We start from the raw sequence: 25962 nt of genomic DNA on the forward strand, positions 1-25962 counted from the left end.
CACCTCCCTTCTCCGAAATCTGCTCGCGGGACCATTGATTGTGAATTCGGACAAAAAAACATCAGACTCTGAGTCTCAATCTTTTAAGACACCATTTTTACCTCCATAACAATACAAAGGGCTATGCAGTTCAACTAAAAAAAACTACGTTGGTTACGAACACTCCAAAACTTGTAATTGCATCACTTTCGAAATAATAAAACTAAATCGGAAGAAACAAGAACGACACAGTGTTTGTTTTTAAAAAAATGCTATCGGCTCGGCGGCTTAGTGGTTGGTGCGCCCGTCTCTGAATCGGTAGGCCCGGGGCCTATCGGGTCATGCCCAAGACTTTTGGGTAAGTATTTAATTGTTGCGGATCTATTTTGCAGGTTTCTACCGGTCGAAAGTTTTGCTCACCGGAGACCAGAGATGTACGGGGTCAAGTTTTCTGGATTCCTGCCGCACTTCGTCTTCAAACTCCACTCCTGCTCCAAAAATTTTGGAGATATTGACTTTTAACTTCACTTCGACTCCTGGTGTAGGCTAAATATTTGTACGTCAAAAGTATCGACTGGCAAAAAAATCAGCCTCTTGTTTTTGCCAAGAATTTTAAATTTCTGCTCCACTCCGACCCCGGTCAAACCCCGAAACTTTGGCTCCTAAATACTCCAAATATCCGGCTCCTGTGCACCTCTACCGGAAACTTGCTATAGGTACGTTGGATATCTGCAGGCGCAAGTGTTTTTCTTATAGTTGCTCACTGTGTATAAATCAGCTTGTATCCTTTGTGGTTTCTTTTCTCGCATTGTGGGCCCATCCGATAGATGTTTGTGATCACAAACCCTCTTATTCTTACAATACAGAAAGTCTGTTTATTCTTTTCAAACTTCAATTTTAAATTTGTATTTTCAACATGAAGTTGTTTTTGTTTTACCAAGTGGTTCAACGTAACTCACAAGCATGCGACTGTGTCTTTGACTACACACTTACAGTAGCCTAATGGCAAGTCTGAAAGAGTACATAAAAATTGGCTTCATTGTCTTCCCGCCCACTTATTCTAAATCTTCAACTACTTAACGTAAGCCTATTACGACAAAACGTTGAAATTACTGAAAACGAAGAAACATATTTAAAAATGCAGAATCCCAATAACAATCAATTTTTTACACTAAAAATAATTAGGTAGCCTAATTCTTTCAAGCAATGTTGGCAATAACGTTTATTACATGTTTTTATTTATTTGACTTGACCGCAAAACAACCAAAGCCTCGCGTGGTCAAATAAAATATTGTCTTCACACATTTAGAATTTCATTGAGCTCATTTACCGATGCACGCTTTTACATTTGCGTTACTATAAACAACGAATCCAAATGTATGACTTGGGATACGTATTCCTTTGCGGGTCTCGCTTGGTCCAAGTCGTTTCGGAAGTATGGGAGGAAATGTGCTGTCGTCAGTTAGTTGGAGAAGTTGCCCATTCAATAATGTTCCACTGAAGTGATGCAAGAAATAACAACGTGAGTTTAATAATGCGCCGCAAATGTTATACAAAAAAATTGGATGCCTATGAAGACAACTATGTAGAGTCAACTGCCTATAAAATTCACAGTTCAATTTCAATTGTTCATGATATAAATACCTTAAATAACTACGGTACTAAAAATTTTACAGTTGTGTCTGATTTGCAGCTCTGCAGCACCATAGAAACACGTCCAAGGTCTTTTCAGCGTTGAATCAATCTAGAAAGGACTAATTAGCTGGCTGAAAATTGCTCTACCAGACCGCAAAACCTGTCCTTTTTACATTGATTCAACGTCTGCAGACATTCAATCAATGTAGAAATGACATGGTACTTTTGTGAAAAGACAACTCACAAACTCTTTTACATGTAAATTGGCAGAGCACCCCTGAGCAATACGCTATCAGAGATTGGAGATACAGATTACTGACTTACTTCGAAGTAAGCTGGCCAGGTGTGCTTGGTTGAAGCAAGTATAAGTCAGCTTTTAAAGTGACATCGTGAAAAGGTTGCATCGACAACCTGACTGGATGGGTCTTCAAGTTAATGAAATAAACAATCACTGCTCCAGGTTTGTAGTTTGGGCTAAAAATGAGTTGCTTTTTTACCAAAAAGGCATATGAATACAAAAATAACCTTTGCAGGCATCACAACATGATCTTGATAGCTATAGTTGTAAAGAGACCTTAATGAATATTGCTTATTGATCTGAAATTATTTAATCTAATATTAGTAGGCCTACGCTCATTAAAAATATATGCAAATTTAACAATTCTAAAGTTCAAACAAAACTTTACTGATGATAAAAAATGCAAACAGTATTAGGCTAATACGATTCGTACTTTGTATTAAGACAGTTCATACCTTATAATATACAGAAAACTTTATTAGAAAAAAAAATCGTTTTGTTCAATAACAAACTAACACTGGGCTCTGAAAGCGAAAAAGGGCATAATTAGGTGACGGCAGTAGGGGAAGACGGGGCAAGTTGTGCAACGGGGCAAGTTGTGCAAGTTCCCATTTGAAAGGAAATAAAGAGCGTAATGAATCTTTAACGCCTTTATTATATTTTACCTATAATGCCTTTGAAGCACGTGAATCGCAGTTATCAGTTTTTTGGGCAGGTTAGGCTTGATTCACGATATAAGGTGTTTAGGTCTTAGGATCTAAGTTCGGATGCAAACGAAATTTTGATTTTTTGGATGCACAGTAGAACTAGTCAAACTTTAGCATTAGGGATCAGTAGACATATGATGTAGTTGTATTTTCGCACGTAAAATTTTTTCGTACATTTGTTAGTTTTCTTGAAATTTTTTGTTCTTTAAAAAAAAAAGTGTGAATGGGGCAAGTTGTGCAATTGATGACGGGGCAAGTTGTGCAACTGTTCCTGTAAACCGCCTTTGTTAATTTACAAATGTTGTAGCCTATTAGCCATTTTTACATAGTTTCAAAGTCTGGAGATAGTGAATGAATGTAAAAATAGCTGATTTGTTAAATTGTCTGTACTTTTTCTAGCCATAATATGTTGCTCAACTTGCCCCTAGTGTTTCTCAACTTACCCCATGATGCTACAAAGCTTGCCCCATGGTGCTGCACATTGCATAACTTGCCCCGGAAAAATAATCCGGGGTAAGTTGTGCAATCGTTACTTAAACTTGAATACAGTGCAAAATAATAAATAAAACCAACCACTTTTTGTCTTAAAACTTGGCTTATTAGCATGTTTTTGAAATGCAACACTTGAGTCTTCGAAAAAGTTAGTGAAAAAAAAACAGATTTAAAAAAACCTGCTCAACTTGCCCCGCCTTCTCCCACTCATAAAAAAAATGCATGAGAATAAAATTTCACGAAGAACATATTTTCTATAATGACGTTGAATTGGTTCATTCATTCATAGCTTGTCACAACTGGAGTGTAGTGTTGAGATTAGTCTCCTGTAAAGGATTAACGGAGATCGCCACGTGAAGGCTCTCAACATGATCAACGTTGAATTGGTAATGTAAGCGAATGTGGTACGGAAGCATGCTATCATTCATTATCAAGATCATTTTGCCTTTACAAGGTACTTGAATAGAGCTCTTCAGCGTCAGTTCAAAACAAAAGTAGCGTGTAAAAAAAGCGGGAGCGCGCGCTACTTTTGATTCGAATAGCGGAATGGTAGCGTTGCTTTTTATCGACTGGTAAAGTGGAAACTTCTTCTATCAAGTATATTATTATTGATTATGTTAGTGAAACAGGAAAATTGTGGTCTTAAAGTAGCTGTTGGGAGAAGCTATAGGCTACATGTGAATCAACCAAATGACAACAGAGCTTCTGGTAGAAACCTACCTTGTACGTTTCGCACAATGGGCATACACTCTCACATGACCATGGTTGACATCTTGACATTGAGATTGCACACATTTCTCAAGATTGACTTGCAATACCTTGTTTCCGACTAGTTTTTTGTATATATAAGTCAACCAATAATCCTGGAAGATAAAATATCCACGTACCGTAGCCTATTAATATTTGCTTGCCATTAAAGCCACTGTGATTGTCAGATCCCTACTTACAGGTTATTATCAAATAGTTTTGGTAAGATTCCGAGAGATGTTTTAAGATGGAAATGAGCAGTGGCAGTGGCAACAGTTTATGAGAGTAAATGTTTTCCCCAATAATAATACTTTTTTAATTTTTATACCGAAAGCCCCGATAGCTCAATTGGATAAGCACCCGTGAAACAATTAACTAGATATAACAACGAGTTAGCCAATTTTGGGTAGTCTGCTTGAGTAGGCTAACGCCTTTCAAAAGTTCTTTTTTGAACGGTACCTAGTGGACGGAATAATTTACTGTCAATAGCACTTCAACAGAAACTTTATCGATCTATCTTGGTGACCGTACATGCGCCCAAGGACCAAAGCCTCTACACACGCGAAAAACTGCCAAGATTAGGCTTTCAAAGATGTTTTTCGCCTGAGGATAAAGATTCTCATAATCAGTCAAAACTATCGCTTTGTTTCTAAATGTAGACTAGGCTGGTCTGCTACCCTAGAGGGTTAGTCAGTCAGAGGTCCGGTATAATCTTGTACAGGGATATCTAAAGAAGGGGATACGAAGGCTTTTATTACGTCTGACAATAGAAGGGCTTTTGTTTATCGTAAATAATCTGTGTTTATCGTAAAATGACAATTGGCACCGATAGTAGTTTAAAAAATCTTGTTATGATAACTTGCATTGCGCTATTGGCATCAGGCCTGGATATTCACAGCATGCTCATGGTTGCTTGTTAATTCAACTACCCATATACTTGCTTTACATCTAGCCTACTGCAAAGGCTTTGTTAAAAAAACAGCTTACTGGTAACTTTTCAACTGTCTTTGTAAACAAGTATTCTTTAAATATGCTCTACGTAACATTTGCAAACTGTCTTCTGTAGCTCATTGTACCAGCTGCACTACAAAACTTTTTACGATTTAAAAAAGAACCACATGTTTAAAGCACTACAAACTACCGCCCTGGTAGTGTCAAGAGAATAAGGCAATCGCTGCGAGCCTTCATATCCCCTTCTTTAGATATCCCTGATCTTGTAGCCAATAACCAAGAGTTTTTTATAAACTAAGCTATTTTTTAACCAAAACGAACATGAATAATGGTCGTTAACTTAAATTTGGAAAAAATGCAACAACTGTAACACAAAACAACGGGTTTTGCTTGAGATATTCCGTTGTTTGTTCATTCAGTTTTCAAACATTGTTTTTTTAAACTAACTTACTGGCAAGGGATCGAAGTTCGTGTCGATTAAATCGTAATGAGCGGCGGAGAAGCTCTGGCGGACGACCATTTCAATTCCGTACGATGACGTCAGTCCAAGCTTGTCCAACCACCTGTTCAAGCGTGGAATGACAGAATTTTGTTTTACTAAATAGAGCTCAAGAGAGAGAGAGGGAGAGAGAGGGGAGGAGTGAGAGTGAGAAAACTTTTATTTTGGTTGTTACGAGACTAGCACTGTACAATTATCAATAATACCGAACAATACGAACAAAATAGCACCACAGCAATGGTAGCAATCTAGATACTACAACAGACAAGATATTTTTGTAACAAGTGATTACCGACTGGGGAGGAAGACAAGCACCTTCACGTGGTCCCCCCCGTCAGTAACATACGAAATTATATAAAATACGTATGCGAAACGGAGCTTGTCAAACAAGAGCTAATGATCATACGACGAAGAAGAACCGACTGTCACGCGATAGTTAATGAAACGGTAGTTTATCAAAACGACGTTTATAGAAACGACATTGTATCAAGACGGCAGTATACAGCGTCGACAATGTAAAGAAAGAAATTTTTTTAACAAAGCTATGCAATGATTTATCTCCTTACATAAATCCGTCTATATATCGGTTGGATAAACCTTTAGCTCCTCCTCCGTATGCAGATGCTGTTTCATCCAGCCAGATTGGTTGACCTCTGCTGGTGGTGTTCACGAGGTAGGTCATTGTAGTGAGCTGTTTAAGTTGTTACAACAAAGTGTAAACTTTAAATATACGTTTAACAAACTATTGTCTGAAGATTTACAGTATATCAAGATTAGAAAATTAAATTCAACTTCGGAGAAAATTGTTGGCACGCCTGATCTGTGATCATTATGTTCAAAAAAGAAAAAGCCAAATTGTTGAAACTAAACTCATCATCAACAAACGTTTTGAGGACTAATTTATTTTATCTTTAATGCTAGAAATTAAATTAAAGAAAATCTTGATGCTGCCAAAGTTGGTGAGAAATTCTTCACATAAATCTTATTGTCAGCCTTATAATTTGCTTTGGGTGCAACATAGCCTACCAGTGTCCAATAGTTTTCTCAATCAATGACAATCAATCTGAAAATTTTTCAGATTATTTTACTCGCAACATTGCAAAAATTCTGTATTCTATGGCCAACTTTTAATAGGTAGCTTAGGCTATTGGCCCGCTGTAGAATTTAATTGGACTACCCTGTTATAGGCCTGCTACAGTAGGCTATAGGCTATACTGTACATAAAGGGTATTAGCCTACTACACACATAAGGAAACGATAGAGTGGTTAAGCATAGGGCAAAACTTTCAAAGAAAAAAACTTTGTGGGGGGAAGGGAAACGGTTAAACTTTATGTAATCAGTTAGTTGTACCTATTGTCTGTTAGCTCGAAATAGGTCTTAAGATTATTATACACCAGGGAGCAGGCTATTTTAGCACAATAGCTTATTGTTGAAAGGAGACTGCTGTAGCTTTTCAAAGTCGTTCTATAAGTTCAACAAACCTGTTTCTGTTTTGTGTTTATTTTGTCCGGGATTTTGTAATCCATGCACAAGGATATGCTGTTACAGAATAAGCTAGCAAGGGTATTTTTTTATGTAGCCTAGAATTGAAAAGACGGACGTCGAAAAAAGATTTTCGTCTTAAAACTAAAAAGCAAAATTTTGGAAAAAAATAACAATAGAAATGTGTCAGCAGGAAAAAATACTTTCAGCCGCTGGAGGAAAAATTGAATTCCTTGTTCCACAATATATTCTTTACTTAACACACTTGTATGGTTAGTTTGTTCAGCGTTTACGTTTGATACAAAATATTATTCTTTATTGACATTAAATGTTTTTACGGACTTAGTGTTATAATATCTAAACATATTATCCCACTTCTAGTTCTATGTACTAGAAGTAGCCCATTAAAACGAACAACATGGTAAGACTTTTGACGAAACTTACTTGTTTAATAAGAGAATTTAAGACTTTTGGATCTAAGAATTCTTTTTTCGTAGCTGTCCTGCCACTGATGTAGTACCTATACAAAACAGTCACTTGAAAACTTACAGTGACAAGTATGATGTCAGCTATCGAGGAAAACAGTTATAAGAAGTAGCACCAGCACCGTTACATGAATATGTGATCCTATTTGTTACATTATGCATACTGTTGCTAACTTTCTGACCAATAGAGTTGGCTAAATAGAACAAATCAAACCACATTTCCAGGCATCCAGAAGTAAACTCTACTGTTCAACCACATGCAAACAGAAAACGATAGCCTATAGTTAAACTAGAAAGTGAAACGCAATAAAAATAGTAACTTACAGTGTTTTGTATGTTATGTAAAGTTTGTAAGGGTCAATTAGGCACATGCATTTTCAATTTTCATTTTTTTCCTTTAACTTTTCGTTTACATTTTTATTTATTTTAAAATATTAATAGTTCTACTTACTGATGAAATGTCAACCCATCGATCACATTTCCAGCTACATTTAGAAAGCTGTAAAACACAAATCAGATTTATACAGCAGAAACACAGACACTAAATTGTTCTAAAGTCATCTAACCATCAATAGTGCTATTTTTTTCTTATAAAAATAGATTCATCTTAAATTGGCTTAGAGGTGTTCAATTCTCCAAGCTCGTTCGATCTACCTTCGGCTGCTTTGCCGAGCAATGCAGCCGAAGGTAGATCGTGAAGGTGAAGGTGAAAACAACTGCGCGACGTTCAAAAGGACGTCGGTGTATTGAAAATCTGTAGGTCGCTGCAGCAGATGAGGTCTATTAACCAATCAGAAGGCAAGATTTAACTCAGCTTATTGTAGTCATGCAATTTATGGACGTTAGAAAGTAAAATTAATTGAATGTTTTGCCGTGCTTAGAATTTTCGTGTACTAGCTTGGCCTAGAGGGTTAGGACTAGGGAATACAATTTCGATGACGTAATTTCGAAGAATCAACTCTCTGGCTGCGTTCTAGAAGGGTCGCAATGCCTTCAGTCAGCTGGTTTATAGAGAAAATTGTACTATGTTTAAAGCGTCTACCAGTCAAACACTCCATCTGCTCCAGCGACTTGCAGACTACAAATATACCGATCTAAAGCACGGGGCCATGTCAAGGAAAGATACTGGCATTTCAAAGTAATGGGAATAGCTGACTCAATAATCACGTTGTACTGACTCAATAATGCTGCTGTCCATTGTGTTACATCTGTAATCGCAGCGTAGGCCTACTGTATTCTGTGACAATGGGCTCAGAAATGCAACATGACTGGTATTATTGTAATCGCTCAAATCAGTTTCCTTTACAAAAAACAAGCTGCAACAAGATAATACCATTCTAAACGTTTAACTTCGTGAATAAACATGCCACAATAAAGATAATGAAAACGCAATTAACCTGTTCACAAATTTTTCAGCACTTTTTGCATACAATCGGTTAGCATCTGGCCCCAACAGCAAAGAAGAGTCCCACCAAGGTGAAGATGTTAAAAGTTTTTTTAGCTTTAGGAACCCATTTCCTACTTGCTCTGGAGTTAGCTGGATTCCTGTTTTGTGAAAATAGGAATTTGGCTCTGTGGAAAAAAACGTTTGAATTTCATCTTTTATCCTATTAGAGTTTAACTTTGGAAAAAATGTAAAGTAGTTTCAAAATTCCTTAAATAGAAGATAGACAACAAATTCCTGGATTTAAATAACATTGTTCTCACAATATGAAATCTATCAAACAAACGTAATAACTTCAAACATTTCTGACAAAAAGTAAAATATTGCCGGCAGAGAGCTAGAGTTTTACCATAGGCCGATAGGAAATATCGTTTCCCAGTTCACAAAATATCGTCCTCCAGTAGGCTACATTTGAAGAGCAGTTCCGTAGCCTAATACATACAAACGTTTTCGGAAAATAGGGTTGCCATGAGAGGGCATAGAATTTTTGTTTTAGGGAGAGGGCCACAGTTTTAGAATCGGTCTAAAAAATACCATTTCCCAGTTCCCAGCTCACAGGATATCGTCCTTCAGTATATTTGAGAAGGAGTTCCGTGTTGCTTGAGTCCCATTCGGTTCCATTGCGTGTGAGTAAGTTCAAGCCAAATATTAGTTTCCATCCAACGCAGTTGCAAAACTCATTCAATCTTCTCCAATCAGAGCCTAAAGTAAATGCTAAAATTAGAAAGTATGTGTTCTGCAACTTAAACTTATAACCAAACCTACGACATAATATTTAAAAAAGGTCCCAAGCATTTTCTTTTTTCCTTACGGCCATTGGTAAGTTTGTGCAAGCTCATTATTACAAAATGTTCATTGAAACACCACAAAAAATAACCTACAAAATTAAGAATACCGGTAGCCTGCATGGATGAATAATAATTTAATAATCCAGTGCTTGTTTTGTATTTGCGTGGGCTTGTTAGCTACTTTTTGCAACGTAAATTTAAAGCAAATTAAAGAAGCCTAAAAGTGTTAAAACTATAAGAAAGAGGTATTTTCAAACTTAATATTTGTTTGATAATATTAACATTTTCACGTACAATGACTTGAATGAACTTGAAGGCAATGCAAGCTTTTTAACAAAAAGTACCTGTAAGATTTATTGGCTTTAAAAGGCTTTTAACTCCATATGTTAGTTTGTTTTCTTCAAAAGTGTGTTTTCTTTCGTTCGCCCACAGTCGAAAAGCATCAAATGCACTTGCGTTTCTTTCTGTGGGGTGACACTGCTGACTTCTGTAATATCCTGCATGATAATTAGGACAATCATTTTTATGCACATTTTAATTTGAAGTTAGTAGTCTTCACAAGAATTAGTCTAAACCGTGGGTTAAAAAAATTATGAAGGTACATATCGAGTTTCAAATGGACATTCCGTAACCTACAATACTACTTTTAAACTGCTTGATCATGCATTTTACAACATATGTTCGTGCTTGACATTGCTCAGGTAGGCAGATACTTCAGAACTTTGACTCAACGAAATAGACAACTTGTAGCTCCCACGAGCTTTGCACTCGTCGCCGCTTCTACGTTTTCTGACGTTACTCATTATAGATACTGAAATCTCTGAAGTTCCACAGGCTCATAGTTCATTCCTGCGTTTCTCAAGGTGTCTTTGCTTTCTTTCACAATCCTTAGGATGAAACTTCCACAGTGCTTGGTCGTCTTCTCAAAATTGCGTTACATTACATACACAGTGCACAGTTTCGCGTCCATGCACGTTGTTAGTTTGTTACGTGGCGCTTATACCCAATATGCTGAGGTCGCACGAAGTTAATCTAGGCGAGTTCTTAAGCTAGAGCCTCCAGCGTTTAGTTTCAATATGTTTCAACAAGTAAGAAATAAGTTTCAATGAGTTTCGATAAGTACGTACGTCCAACGTTTTTAGTACGTTTATGTATCGATAGGTACCAGAGAGTCTACCTCAGAGTATCTAGACGGCAGTATGATCGTAGAACAGTATATTTACAAGCTTTGGTATGGGTGTCAATTTTAAGTGTGATTTCTGCCTGTGTTCTGCAGTTCCGTTTTACATTCTGTTAATGGTTTGATATTGGGCGTCAGACCGGTCTTCCCCCTTGTGTTCTGATGGTGTCGATTCATTTTTTACTGCAATAAACTACTACGCAGCAAGAGTATAGACAATACACATCGTCCTCAGGTCATCTCCACCACTAACGTGCTTGGGATGGTGCTGCATTAGCCACAGCTTTGTACGGGCAGATTACTACTTACAGTGCCGCTGCAAACTCTTTTTTTGTGTGGCGTCTGTTTCAATTAAGAAACATCAAGTGGTCAACCTCACTATAGGCCACCTCGCCTTCAATAATAGGGTAGTCGCTAGCCAGTTCTCTTCTCTCGGCCGTCTTCCCTTCAGCAATTAAAATACGCCGACCAATTTTTTATTACATCCTGGAAGAGGCAGCTGTGTCTTTCTACAACCAACTCAAGCAGGGATTCGAACCAGGATCGCATGATTGCAAAGCGAGCCCAATATCCGCTTGGCGATCTCACCGATTAGTCCCTAATACGTATAAAAATAAAATAAAAAAAACTTTAGTTAAGGAAGTCCATCGGTCCAAGCATTATCAATAATGTGCATTCACAGGACACCATGCATAATACATTTCTATTCTACAATTATAATAGTTACTTTGAGGAAGAGGTGACGATTGCCATTGCAAATCCTCTTCGTCCGGAACATAATGCAAGAAGTCAGCTTTCGTTCCTCCAACTCTTAAAAATCCCGGTGCAAGGCCTTTTGCTAAAGCCATTAGTTTCTTGTCACTGCAAAGTAAAGAAGATCAACAACGAAGACACAAGATTTGATTTGCATCCCAGCAGTTAACTCAGTTGCAATAACTGCATCGTTGTTTCTTTGTTTTCAGATAGATAAGTCATCATTGTGTTTTCGTTCACACTTCTGTTGTAAATTCAAAGTTTAAAGCCATGGCTGGGCTGGTGCAACAACTTGTTCATGTGAAATGAATAGCTGACGTAACGTTGAATTTGTTGTGAGCTTAACCGTAACTGTACAGTTTTATGAGTAAAAGTAATCCCATATTTGATGTCGTGTCGGGGATTAGAAAATAGGTTCGAATTGTACTAAGCCTTCGGCACTAAGGAGTGTAGAGTAGACAGTTTCTTTTCGTTCGGCCGCCTTTCATTCAGCCATTATGCCCACCCAATTTTTACACCATCACGCACTATTTTCTTACATCACTAAAATACCGGTATATTGTTATTGAGCCTCACGTGAAGTGTTGTATCCAATTATCTTCGAACATCGATTCTCCCATTGCCACCGATGGAGATAAAGGGTGAATCACATAAATGGGGGCCTCAGCATCAATCGACAAAAGTAACTAAAAAAGAAAGCCGTCTCCAATAACTTCTCGTTTAGTTTTTGTAGCTGACTCTTGTTTGATTGCTTATTATTATCGTATTTTTTTTCTTCGTTGGCGAAACTTATTTTATATGGTTTTGTTTACAGACGGTATAGGAAAGACTTACTGTAATGTAATGTAACAGTAAACGTCAAACAACTCATTATAAACAGAAATTTCTAAACTTTTTGCCTGCTGTAAGGTAACGATTTGTTGTTTTAAGCCGAAGTCTAGTTGAACTTTTTGAAGTAAAAGTCAGCCACTGCTAATTCCCTTGTTACTGATAGCAAGTTTAATTTTACTAGGTTGTAGTTTCCATAGTTTATTGGCACCACTCGCTTTAATTTTAACATAGGCTAATCATAACCAGGGCGGTTGAGGATATTTAGGGTTCTGTACTCTTGCTATGTCTAAATTCAAATAGAATATTCATTAAACTACCATAAACGGAATAATTACAGAATTATAACTTAACATGAAACATGCTATAACTTAAGATGAAACTCTTGAACGAAACTGCTCTGCAAAGCAACTTTACGCCTGCTCACTGCTCTACGACTTCAAATGAACAATTGAATACGTGAATTCAAAAAGGGCCCAACTCTATTTTTTCTCAAATTTCACTTTTTGAGCTTTTCCGATTCCATTTAGTGTCTTTTCAATGATACCTGAAAAAACGCTAAATTATTCAAGCTTAAAGTGCCCCTGACAGGTTGGACCCAAGTATAGTAACTTTTCTAAGCATTTCCTAGCGCAGAATTACGCTTAGCGAACTTCTTAACCTTAACCTCGAAGCTCGAGTGGTTAGGGCGAAATTAATACAAAACGACTGCTTCGCAGCGCCACCACTGGCGAAATTCCATATTTTACTGCTCTGGGACGACTTTGGTGGTGTTACGTCATCCTGGGTGGGCGTCGTTAGCGACGGATAAAACAAATGCTTTCTAGATGTAATTGGTAGATCACAGTTTGGTCGGAGTTGGTACAAGCGGTAGCTTTTTTCAAAGATTTTTTGCTTTTTGCAGTTTAATAAAACTGTACTGGATACGTTCCTACAAAACCTAAAATATACTTGAAGTGAAAAATGAAGAAATCGTACGAATCATCATTCATATTCACTATTCATAAATAATTAAAAGTTCTCTCTCTCTCTCTCATAATGTGCCTTCAGTTGGCCATTGAAATCCGGTGTAACGGCCATCTGGACTTGAAAAATTGTTTCAGATTCGCCAAACAATGCATGACGGCATCACAATCCGATTGTTGCTTCCGAGAGCATCACCTTGTAGTATCCACTCCAATACAAGCCTGTAAGCGACTAATTACTGATACCGCCTGCAAGGAAATAAAATCACTTCTTTTAGTGTGCATTCTTTAGCGTTTAGAGTATTTTTAGCCTAATGTAACATCCTTACTCTTTTGATAGATCTCCGTTTTCTCCTTTCGGTTTATTGCTTTTTCTCCAGTTCTTCCTGCTCCTCATAACAAAAGTACCCAGAACTGCAGGATGTAAGTGTGCCTCAACATCGGTCAAATTGGTAACACAGCTCGATGCGTCTTTCTTGTCTTTCTTCAAGAGTTCTTTCGTCTGTGGCACTTCATGGCAACATACACTTTCATTGGGCTGGGGCATAGATTCGCACTTGTGGCCAGGGGCGCCGGAAGCGGGGGGGCAGGGGGGGCGGATGCCCCCCCTGCCCTCAAATTTTTTGCAGATGGAGGGGCAGGGGGGGCAATGGTGCCCTTTTAAAGTCATGTAAGCAACTGCACATTTTGCAATATAACAATTTCTGCTATTCGCTTTTAGCCTAATAATAATATTTACGGCAGAAAATTTTGCAACACAGTAGCCTATGAGACCTTAAAACTCGTTTTTTTTTCTAGAGCTCCTTCTCGGCGGCCAAATCTGCTTGCTTGGAGGCCAAAATACAAAATAAAAATAACGATAGCATAAGTAAATAAAATTTAACCTGCAACAATGCTAAAATGATCACTTAGCGTTGTTAAAATCTGGGCCTGGGCGACGTCCTATACAATAGAATCGTTGCACCACGCAATAACTGCTTTATCGGGATTGTAATCCAATAGGCCTACTGCGGGACCATCTAACGACACTCGCACGAGTGTCTCCAATGTGGCTGATTTTAAAGAAGTTCGCCACTCCCCTAGAATTCTTTTTAGCAACGAAAAACAACGCTCGACATGATTGTGTTGACGATGACGACAAGGTAATAAAATAAGTATTTCAATGATGTGAAGGACATTACTAAAAGAAGCATAATTTTTGCAAAATATGATCAAAAAATGTTTTCCCCTTGGATGTCAACTAACCTAGTTCTCCTTTTTAACAACGATTCAATGTCCGACAACATCAAATCGACATAAAAACGACAATATTGCCAGCCGATGTAAATTAGCACTTCAGATTAAGACTTTGTTGAAATAAACGTCGAGAATTACAAACAAGACTTACAGCGTTGGTGATCGCAGATGGATATATTCCATCAATAACAAATATCCCCGCACAATGCAACAGTGGCGATTATGACGCGCTGACCTAATTTTGCGTCACTCTTTGATACTACATATTTTCGACAGTTAATCCACGATCATTCTATTGCGAAATGAAATATTTGGCTAGAAGAGACAGGCGGCCAAACTTGGCCGATTGTGGAGGTAGCACCGGTGGTCATTTAAGCACTACTTAGCGGCCATGGCCGCAGGCTGCTTTAAGGCTTGACAGTAGGTTACATCATTATAACATATAGCATGATGCCCTTCTTTGTATACCGGACACTGTAGGCTATTATTACTCAATACATAGTGAGCTGATAGATTACAGTAGCATTACTGCTAAATCTTATCTTAAACCTTGAAAAAAAAAATTGCCTTTTAGTAAAAAAAAGTGCCCTTTTTTCGTAATCTTGCCCCCCAGTCAAAAATCGTTCGGGCGCCCCTGCTTGTGGCAAACGCACCACCTAGAGTTCCCAGCACGCCACTCATTGCTGGGAAGATCCAAATCGGGTTGGTGGTGTTAGCAAAATCATATCCAGTGAAGTGAAGGGAACATATATGACTAGTTTTGTAGGCCCATCCCACTTTCGAACACTTGAAGAAAACTTTGACTATTTTCTTCTCAGCACCGTGTTTTGTTTGAAAGCGCGAAAAGATAGCACACGTCTTTGTCACGACACTGTCACATAAACAGCAATTTGTAGGCATTACGTCAACCATAACTTAAGGTACTGTTTGTGAGATACTGCTGCTACACTGCAAATGGCTATAGCCAGATTATGACAAATAAAAAATTAGCAAAATTGTAGCCCTACAAGAGTTTAGAAAAACTGCAATTTCAATTGAATTGAGATGTTGTTTGATGAATATAAACTCAACCTATTTGATCTAAACCTGATAATAATAATAAGTTGACTTTTTCATTTCGGTAATTCTCATTTTGCACATTCTTTAGACCAACAGAGCCCCACACATTGACGTTTTGCAGTAGTCGTACTATACCTTGCCAACTCACCACAGAGAAAGAAAGTATCCTTCCCACCCATGGTGACGTCACAGTAGTGTTGCCGTTTTTATTTTCGCAATTGAATGAGTGCCGGATTCGCCGAAAGTGAACGAAAGTTTATAAGCGTGTAACTTAGTAGCCTGTTGATATTTTTTACGATTTGCTGGTCAGGGAAGTTTGTTAGTGTCATCTCTTTGGTATCTTAGCTAAATTTAGCGAATTTATTTTTCTGTTAGAGGCACTTTAAACATGAAAACATCCTTCTCAATATTTCCGTTGATTTTAGAAAAGGCCAAATTCCAGCAATTGAGCTTCAACTTTTTCCACAAAATTTTCACTGAGTAAAATTTTCAGGCATAATAGGCTACTACTTAACAGCATATCTATTATAAAGCATATGATAATTATCGAAATTTTTCCTCAAAAGTAAATAGCCAAAATAAGTAAAACGCATTTATCTCTAAAACACCTTTGTAGGAATTGGGCACTTCTTGAATTCACGCATTCAATAGAATGAAACCAGCAGGCAAGCACTGCGACAGAACTACCAAAGAGTTTATGTTCAGTTTAATATATTATGTTAAATGCCGTGTGGTTGCTTGGTTTTATCTGTTTATAACTACCAAAGACACATACACACACAAATAACGTAAGCAACTACTGTAAGCAGGACTTCGACCAGACTGCAGTTCAAAATACATCACAACATGCATGGTCGAAGCGGTGTATATGAACAAAGGTAAAAGGCAGTCACAGGGTTTGCAGAAATCTTTATCATCATTAAGGTAATTTTTCTGTAATACAAACAATTATCTTTAAAAAAAAGTAGGCTATCTGTTTTCAGTTCGTTATATACAGACAACGCCACTCAGCACCATTGACAAATGACTTTGGGGAGCTTTTGGACACGAGCCCAAACTCTTTCAAGGTGGCCATGGTTTATGGAACAAATAGAACAACGCACGATCTTTAAAATTCTGTTGTTTTCTTTAGAAATGTTGTGCTTGCTCTCATTGATACGTTTCCCAAATTAATCTCACAGCGCCCTTGACGTTAGTAACTGAGTAACTAAGCCTGCAGCAGAATGCTAGACATATTAATTTTAGCTGCGTTTTTATTTGCATTAAAAAAAAGTTTTCAATCATCACTGTCCTAGGACTTACCTTTGATCCATGAACAACAATAACCTGCTTCAAAAACGCGATACCAACTGCAAGATACAAGCTTTCCAAATACATAATAGCCTACAAGCACTGCTGACCCAAGGAAATGTGCAGATAATTAGTAGCCTAGCTAAAGCTATTACACGTTAGTAGCGCAGTTGCTCAAGTAATGTGAAAAAAAAGCTAACTTAAAATTCTAACAAATCACACAGTTTATAAAATCAATTATTTTTGGCGCAAGCAATATAAATCTAAAGTAGGCTACGGTTATTTCATATATAATTTGCCTGCTATGAAAACGTCATCGATAATAAAAGCTCAGTTAGCTGAGTAGTCCCATGGCTACTAGCCTACCACTAGGTTATCTGAAACTGCCAGAATTAAATTCCAAAATAGTTTTTTGACATGATTTTTCATGTAAGTGCGTGTAGACTACATTTCCGATTTGACGCATGGCAGGCATAGGCTATAAAGGTAATAAGCATTTCTTTATTTTGATGACACTTCTCGATAATTCTTCGTAAAAGCAGTATCTGAGTTTTATAAACGATTAAAATCTTTTTTGATTCCCAAAGCAGTTCTAATGCTTAAAGTTGCAAGCTAGCAGTTTTTATTTGCAACTTTTCAAGTAGGTCTCGATCAGCAGCTTTTATACTAGAAATACTAATTTTCGATAGTCGCAATACCGTCTCCTTTTCGTTTGTTTATTTATGTGTCCATTCAGGGGTATTTTGAAAACCGGCTAATAACTTATTTCTTTGTAGCTGCGTCTACACACGGTAGCTAATAGTTTTGTACTGTTACTGATCAATGCTAGTTTGCAAAGTAAGTCAAACTGCTGCATGCGAGCTTAAAACTTTACAGCCATTCTGCACCTTATCCCATTATTTATTTTCTTGTGATTTTCTGCTGTATTTGCTTACACCAGCTGCTCTTCAGCTTATAAATAAAATCATCATCACATCTCATCAAGAGCATGAAATAGCCTACAGAGATACAAGACACAATAGCAGTTGTAGACTAATAGTCTAAATAAAATGATAGTTAAATACGGAAACGAGCCGTAGATAAAAACACAAAGAGCAGCATGGTATCCATCTTGAACTCTGAGCTTTGCGCGAAAAAAAAAGCATAGAGCTCGTAAACAATGGTTTGTAGGCTACAAGCCTATTTTCTGCCATAAACCCAGTGCTGTATTCGAGGGTATACGGCGGTATACGCAGTACATATAGCCTACTCTCTGCTTTTTCGAGCAACTATAGTATACCCTCTGGATTTCCAAAAATAAACAATTTTGTACCTCTCGTCCAATTTTGATGTTGATAATTCATGTTATGGTAGAATAAAGATTAGTATTTCGCAAGTTGTGTATTATTTATCCTTTTAACAAATCTGACAGTAGCCTATACCCTGTGCTTTTTTTACGAATACACTAATACAGCACTGCATAAACCTGTTATATTGACGTCATAAAATAACAATTTAGCCTACCCAGTACGCTGCAATACATCAAAGCCAAGGGAATGAAATCTGGCATATGTTTACGTACCGGTAAGCTACTGTACTGAAAAGAACAAACGTATGTGCACTATGAAAGAAGTGGTAACAATATTCTCTTTTTTGCAACATAGCGGAAACACTAACTACTGCTAGCTTTTCTTTTCTTGCAATAAGGCTATAATATGGTTTGGAAACCTTTAGGCTACTTATTGGTGAGTTTGAGCTTGCAGAATTCCAAATTGAATTATAGCCTAGCTACATAAGAACAGGAAACAATACTTTGGAAATGAACTGCTGCAACATTCTTTCCAACGAAAAACGTTGGCTACAGCCCGCCAAAAAGGTTGCATTCTCAATGTCTGTCATGATTTTTTCTACTTCTTACCAGGAAAGAGACTTGGGAAAGATTAATGACGTGGGTTATTGGGATATCAACCTGAAACAATCAAATGCTGCTATATCATCATGTTTCTTATGCTCATACATGTGCATGAAATTAATTTAAAAAACAAAGCTTTATTAACTATTTTATCTTCGTAGGATAATGAGCTAGGTACCATGTTGTGTATTTATTCTGCTATCTATAGGTTACTTAATATCATTGCTACAAACACTTTATTTCTGTATGAAATCTGTAAATAGCCTAGTCCTAGTTTTTTAATGTGTGTGTGTGTATTAGTTTGTTCTTGTGATGTTGTTACGTTCAGTCGTGTTCTCAATCCTTCAACAATTGGCGCTCCAGTTGTTTCAGAAATGAGGAAACGACTGATTCTTAACTAATTCATCTACTTGTTAGTATCAGGTTTGGTGGCCGTGCCTAACTATATTTATCTATGCATATACTGTAGGCATGGCCGGATTAACCATTAGGCTAATAAGGCTATAGCCTTAGGCCCTGGAACAAGTCGGCCCTCAATTTTGTAATCTGATAGTGATACAGATCCAGTGCCAGTAGTACAGTACAGTTTTTGTTCAAAAACGAATGACTGAGTTGAGTCAATACATATAAAGAGCCCATTTCCAAAACCACGTAGGCTCCACTTTTACCGAAAATGAGTTTAGAGCAGGGCTTTTCAACCTGGGGGTCGGGAGCCGTTTTTAAGAGGTTCGCGAGGCGCTTGAAATTCCAGTGTATTGTTTTCAATTCTTTTTTGCCAGAAAAGATTAAAAACTGTGTTTTTTTTGCTATTGACCATTCCTCTACATGAGGTTATTATATCGTTTAAGCCAGTGGTTCCCAACCGGGGGGGAATTAGCCACTAGGGGGGAATTTTACAATTTTCAAGGGGGAATTTGGCTATAGGATTGTAAACCTTTTTAAGCCTAGTAAGTTGGCCAAGACTAGAGCATTAAGGAGGAAATTATTATTAGATTAACTCCAGATTATTCAAGCCACTGTGCAGTGCACTGACATGGATGCAGACCGTAGGCCTACTTGTTTTTCATTTAAATACTCGATTGCTTTCAAAAGGAAACGTAACCAAGCGAGTGTTTGAGCTCAGAGACGAGTTTAAATTATTTTTTGACCTTTAAATAAAATTGGAATTTGTTTCATTGCTGAATGATGACAGATGGATTAGATTTCTTGCTTATTTGGTTCATATGTTTAGTCCATTGGATAAAGTAAATCTGAAAATGCAAGGGAAAAACACCAATATATGGTGTTTATTCAATCGCCATCTCCGTTCAAAGCAGATTGCGCATCAACATGGGTTATCTGTAGGCCTATCTATGAGTCATTGACATATTGATACCATGTGAATTTACAAACTGTAGGTTACTGCTTCCTTCTGGCTCAAGGCAGGTTGGAAGAGAGTAGGCTAATTGATTTATGTCACTGTCATTAGAAGGTTGTCTTAAGGTACTATAGAAGGCTCTGCTGTCCTGGTCGCGAGGGGACTACGTTTTGTCTGGCCTCTACCTTTCGACCACCCTGGCTTGAGTGGCCCTTCCAAGAGAAGATGCCAGTACTGCACAGCATTATTTAAAGATGCTTTGGAAGCTTTCACCAGCAAGCTTGATAATTGAAAGAGAAAAGTTAGAATGAACAATTGAACATGTTACTATGTTTAATGAATTATCATCGGTGCTGGTTGTTGACGGCAAAGAACAAGTTCTTCCAGAGTTGAAAAAGAATTGATTTTGCAACATCTCACAGCAGCATTGGAACTGGAATCCATTCGATAATTTTCTGGAATTTATGATGATGCTCTTGATTTAATACGAAACTCATTCCCATTGTTGATGGAAAAACTTCCCGATAAATTGCAGGATGAATTTTTAGAACTCAAACGGATTCTTGCAAGAGACTTATTCAGAGAAAAATCAATCACTGGATTTGGGCCATTAATGTGTAATTCCTATTCCAAAGTGGCAGAGAAGTATCTTTCCATTTGCTTCTACTTATCTATGCAAATCAGGTTTTACAACTCTTGCAAATGAAAACAAAAATTAGAAACAGATTAAACGTGGAGAATGATATTCTTTGTGCTCTTTCCAATACTCTTCCAGCATTCATGAGTTATCGAAACGAAAAATCATAAGCTTCCCACAGACTATTAAATGCAATGACTCATAACTTTTAAATGTATTCTTTGAATAAAATACCTTTCAGCAACGTTGTTCATTAATTAAATTATTTTAGTACCGTATGAAAAGGGATATTAGGCTTACAGGCTAAAAAGCTTATTACTAGTGAAAGTTTAGTTTATTTTCCAAGACTTAGATTACAATATTAATGTAAACAAGTTTTTAACAAACTAAATTTATAGGAGGGGGGAATTTAAATTTGAATATCGACAAAAAGGGTCCACTGGATAAAAAAGGTTGGGAACCACTGGTTTAAGCTTTCAGAGTCAGACGTTGCAAAGGCTTCAACTATTGGAAAGCATTCGATATTTTTCACCAAGTTTTTGTACCTACGTTGTTTTGTGCAGGCTAAAGTTAACCAGTAACAACGCTATTGTAAAAAAGAAAAATTATACAGAATTCTTTCAAAATATAGATTTCTCAGTATAGTTTTCAATAGCATTGAAAAAAATTAGTGTCAATTATTTTGTTTAAAAGTTCTTTCAGCAACAGGTGCACGCATTGACAAACTTAATACTTAAAAATACACAGCACCAACCATCTCACTGAAATTGATTTAAATAAATCTATAAAAGATTGCAATAAATTAAACGGTGAAAGTGCGAAAACGTAGATTATTCTCATTATTTTTTCTCCTATTATCTAGCTAAGCTTGATAGAAAATGGAAATAACAATCGAAGGAAATGTAATAAAAGCCGTGATAACATCGCAAAAAACGTTTTTCGTTTCGGAAGTTTACGTTGGAACAGCAAAACTAAACATAACTGGATGTCGGCATGAATTAAGTTTGGTTAAATTTTGCATTAAATGTGCTTTTGTTGAATACTTTTATGGGGTGGGGGGCGCGAAACTACATTGATTGCTCTGAGGGGGTCGCGATGGAAAAAAGTTTGAAAAACCCCTGGTTTATAGTGTCATAAGATAAAGTATTACCATAGGTACCTACTATCCATTTTTTTCCTTCCAAAATCTTTTCCATCTGCTTCAAATTTGCCAATAAAATTGTGTTTGTTTCCAAAACCAATTATGGCCATCATTAGCCATTTTTTCTGTTATGTTTATATTAGTTTGCAGTAAATAATTCCAATTTTTCATGTATGTATTTTTATTACTTTTAGTAGCTTGGTTTGTAAAATTAGACCCTTCTCTAGTAAACAGCCTTAGGCCTACGCTACAGTACCCTTAACCCGGCCCTGCATATAAGCTACCATAGAATTTGATCTTTTCATGCACGTCTTAAACCCAGAGATATACGTAGCCTATACGCCGCAAATTCTACGCCGTAGACTTGCGGCGTAGACTTTTTGTTTACGCTAACGCTTACGGCCACATTTCTTGGATAGTTGTCGCTTGAGGCTACGCCGTAAAGTTTTTGCGGTATTATTAGCGTAGCCTATAGCGTCAACGTATACTTTTTAATGTCTTAGCTGTTGTTTGCATTTTTTTTTTATCAACTGTGAAATGTTTATCGCTACAACACGCCAATAGCCTACCTTCCAGCGCTGCAGTTGAAAGAATGTTTTCAATTGGCAAAGACATATTGGAACCAAAACGCAGCAAAATGTCCGATGAACACTTTGTTTCAGATGCTTGTGTTTCTTCGTGAAAATTCAAAATAAAACTTGCTTGTTTCGAGTGGTTTATACCGAGTGAATGTTTGGCACCTAGCAAACAAAATGAGTTTACCCTTGTGTATGCGCTGACGCCGCCAACTCTTTTTTACAAGTTACGTTGACGCATACGGCGTATGGCTTTTCGAACGATTGCGTTTATGCTGATGGCGTCAATATTTTTTGTATGCGCGTACATCACTGCTTAAACCATTAAGGTTTTGCCACCTTTTGTTGGTTTTGTTACTGTATTTTTTTTCACAATATCATTTCCTCTGCATTCTGACAAAGAAAATAAATTGGATTGAATTGTCTGTTTATGGTTCAACAAAGCAAACTCTCTACCAAAGCTTTGTCATAAAACCTGCGTTTGACCTTGCGCACAAAAAAACTCATGATTAAAGGGCACTGGTTCGGCTCATCATTAAAGCAAGCCGAAAGAATCCTAACGAGTGTTTTTACCACCTGTGCACTGTGTGTAGGCCAGTGTTGTACGCGTCAATGAAATAAATTGACGGCGTCAGCGCGAATTGCCTAAAAATTTTACGGCGTAAAGTCACTGCGTAAGCTCTTAAAGAAATTGACGGCGTCAGCGCTAATTTCTAGCGTTATTTTAGCCAGGGTTTCTCTAAACGGAAGTATTTCAACCAAGTTTAGACTAATAATAGCTATAAATAAAGAGCAGGTTTTATGTTTTGAGACTGTATTGTAATAGCTGCTTTAGCTTATAAAGCTTAGTTATTGCTTTGTAGAAACACAAGCATTTCAAAACGTAGGCTACATTTGTCTGACAATCTGCAAGTTTGGGACGCATAATGTCCTTTCCAAGTGAGAACATGCGTTCCACAGCAGCGCTGAAAGGTATTGGTGTGTTGTATTTCAAAAACAAGTCTTGAAAACATTTACTCGGAAAGGTATCACTGTTCCAAGCGTGCTGTGATGGCTTAACATATATAAATCTTTTAACGAGGTCCACTGCACCAACATCGCTCTTTTTAAGGGCATAGAGCTCTTGAAATAAAGTACCTTCAACCAGCGCGATGACATTCATTGATTTTTCGCTTTCTCTCTCTGGTCCCTCGTTCTCGATACTGATCACGATATGAGTAATCACCATTTGGCGGATGGACGACAAATGGCTCCTCGTGCATGTCGCAATCAATGTGCAAGGCCTCGCGTCGGGCTGCTTTGCGTCTTGACAGAATGTGCTGTTTTCATTATGGAATTTTGAGCGATGTGTTATTATCGGGTATTGACCTGAAGTAACCTTTGAATGAGAAATCTGTATTATGTAACGCATTTCCAGAATCGTCTGTAAGCATGCAAATCTGGAATGTTCTGTTGTTTTTTATAATTTCTGAGCGTCGTTTGTCATGACGTCATAAGGATGTTTACCCGTAGATGTCCGATTGCGAAATATTTATTATGTAAGAATCTTCTACCCTACGTGACCTTCTTTAAACTTCTTTGAGCTTCTGCTTGTTTACATTAATGCAACTTGACAGAACAATGTGACATTACGTTACCTTTTCGAAGTTACTAGACGGAACAAACCTTTTATAAATAGTGGTGTAATTTGCATTATTTATTATGATTGAGTCGATTATTATGATGAGTTGATTATTATGATGAGTTGATTATTATGATGAGTTGGTTATGAGAGATCATTGCTGTAATAGTAGCAGTTGGTAATAGAAGCAAAGATTATTGTTGATCAAGAGTTGAAGTATTGAATACGAAAAAAGCAAAGTTGATGCTAATATAATTTCTGATTGAAATTAGAATCGTATGAGAAGCTGTGAGTGGATTACGTTAAACTCGATCAATAGTCGCAAGTATTGGAATCTATTGCTGTTTACTGTTACTTTGGTTAATTGCTGGAAGTGGTGAACCATTCGTTGGAGTCCTTCAAGCGTTTTTATATATCATTTCACCAGTAGAACTATCCGTGAATTTAATTGACTGCTTTTCGGTTATAACCCATTAAACTACGTCATTGAACCTTTCCAAGTCTTTTTCCTGGTAAGAGATAGAAAGAAATCGTGATAGTGCCCCATCCTGTGAGTATCATCTGCTTTCAACCAGATGAGAAACGAAATTTGTCAACAAAGAGCCTCCACCTGGACGGCACAGCTGCAAGGGGCAATTGATAAGTTCAGACGCCCCACCATTCTGCAGCTCAACATAGAAGGCTACACAACAAGCAAGACCAAAGTCGTGGAGCAGCTTGCTCATACCAACCGGGCACTCGTCATCTTCCATAAACAGCACCCTGCGCACAGTGACCGGATGCCTGCGTCCCACACCATTGGACAATCTCCCCATTCTCGCTGGCATCCAACCTGCTGAGCTTCGTCGCGAAGAAGCCACTCTGTCCCTCGGTCGACAAGCACTGAAGCCTAACCATCTTCTCCACCACAAGATCTCTGCCTTCCCAAACGGGCACCCCCGCCGACTGAAATCAAGACACCCATTCGTGCCAGCCGCTCGGCTTCTGATTAACGAAGCTGATAAACAAGACATCTCTGCGGCTACTTGGGTGGACCATAAATGGAATTCTGAATGGAGGTCAAGCACCACCAGACTCCATTCATTCATCCCCGACGCCGACACACGCCCCATCGGTCTGACACTACAAAGACAGGCATGGGTGCACCTCAACCGTCTCCGTACGGGCGTCGGGCTTTTCCGCTCAACCATGCACCAATGGAGAATGGCTTCTTCCTCCTCCTGTGAATGTGGTGCCGAGGAACAGACCGCAGACCACATCATCAATGACTGTACCATCTTCAAGCCACCTAACGGAGTGGAAGGTCTACGCGTCATGGATGATGAAACTAAAGACTGGCTGCTCTCTAGCAGTCTTCCAGTGTAGTCCGGGAACATCGTGAATCTGGGGTGGTAAAAGGATAGACCCTCGGCCCCAGAAGCTCAGACGACGACGACCATTTGGCGAACTTCTTCCGCTTGTAGGCTATTCCAGGTAGGTATTCCAACCAACACAAAGTCGGGTAATTCGGATGAGTCGCGCTGGCCAGAATACATTGTGAAACGCTTATTGTGAAACGAGATTTTCCATGAATACAAAAAATGACGCATAGCGATTGACGCTTAAAATCGGCAAAATAATTGACGACGCTATCACTTTCGTCAACTCAAAAATAAACTGACGGCGCTAGCCTCAGCGTCAACAAAAAGTTGACGCCGTCAAATGACGCCAATTTTCCATGAATACAAAAAATGACGCATAGCGATTGACGCTTAAAATCGGCAAAATAATTGACGACGCTATCACTTTCGTCAACTCAAAAATAAACTGACGGCGCTAGCCTCAGCGTCAACAAAAAGTTGACGCCGTCAAATGACGCCGTCAAATTGACGGCGTCAACGTACAACACTGGTGTAAGCATTGCGGTTTGGCCCGTACCAGT

At 38.0% G+C, this 25962-nt stretch overlaps 1 protein-coding gene across 3 annotated transcripts in view; it reads right to left on the reverse strand.

Annotated features, from left to right (window-relative positions):
• Positions 1-882: 882 nt before the first annotated feature.
• LOC145775679 (heparanase-like) overlaps positions 883-25962 on the reverse strand; it is a 79822-nt gene continuing 54742 nt past the window's right edge. Inside the window, exons 1-13 of one of the 3 annotated variants that reach the window (XM_082587017.1) lie at positions 16832-16926; positions 12018-12127; positions 11416-11549; positions 9853-10005; positions 9255-9422; positions 8674-8848; positions 7728-7775; positions 7236-7311; positions 5875-5999; positions 5261-5372; positions 3832-3974; positions 1939-2088; positions 883-1476 (exon numbers count right to left, since the gene is read on the reverse strand). In XM_082587017.1, coding sequence (XP_082443143.1) covers positions 1302-1476; positions 1939-2088; positions 3832-3974; positions 5261-5372; positions 5875-5999; positions 7236-7311; positions 7728-7775; positions 8674-8848; positions 9255-9422; positions 9853-10005; positions 11416-11549; positions 12018-12127; positions 16832-16906 — 1644 coding nt within the window. In that variant the 5' untranslated portion in view covers positions 16907-16926 and the 3' untranslated portion in view covers positions 883-1301. Of the gene's footprint in view, positions 1477-1938; positions 2089-3831; positions 3975-5260; positions 5373-5874; positions 6000-7235; positions 7312-7727; positions 7776-8673; positions 8849-9254; positions 9423-9852; positions 10006-11415; positions 11550-12017; positions 12559-16831; positions 16927-25962 lie in introns of those variants that run through there. The other 2 variants (XM_082587018.1, XM_082587019.1) reach the window with 2 other exon arrangements.

Source organism: Aplidium turbinatum, chromosome 8 (assembly GCF_918807975.1).
Source record: "Aplidium turbinatum chromosome 8, kaAplTurb1.1, whole genome shotgun sequence".
In the NCBI taxonomy this organism is placed as follows: Eukaryota; Metazoa; Chordata; class Ascidiacea; order Aplousobranchia; family Polyclinidae; genus Aplidium; species Aplidium turbinatum.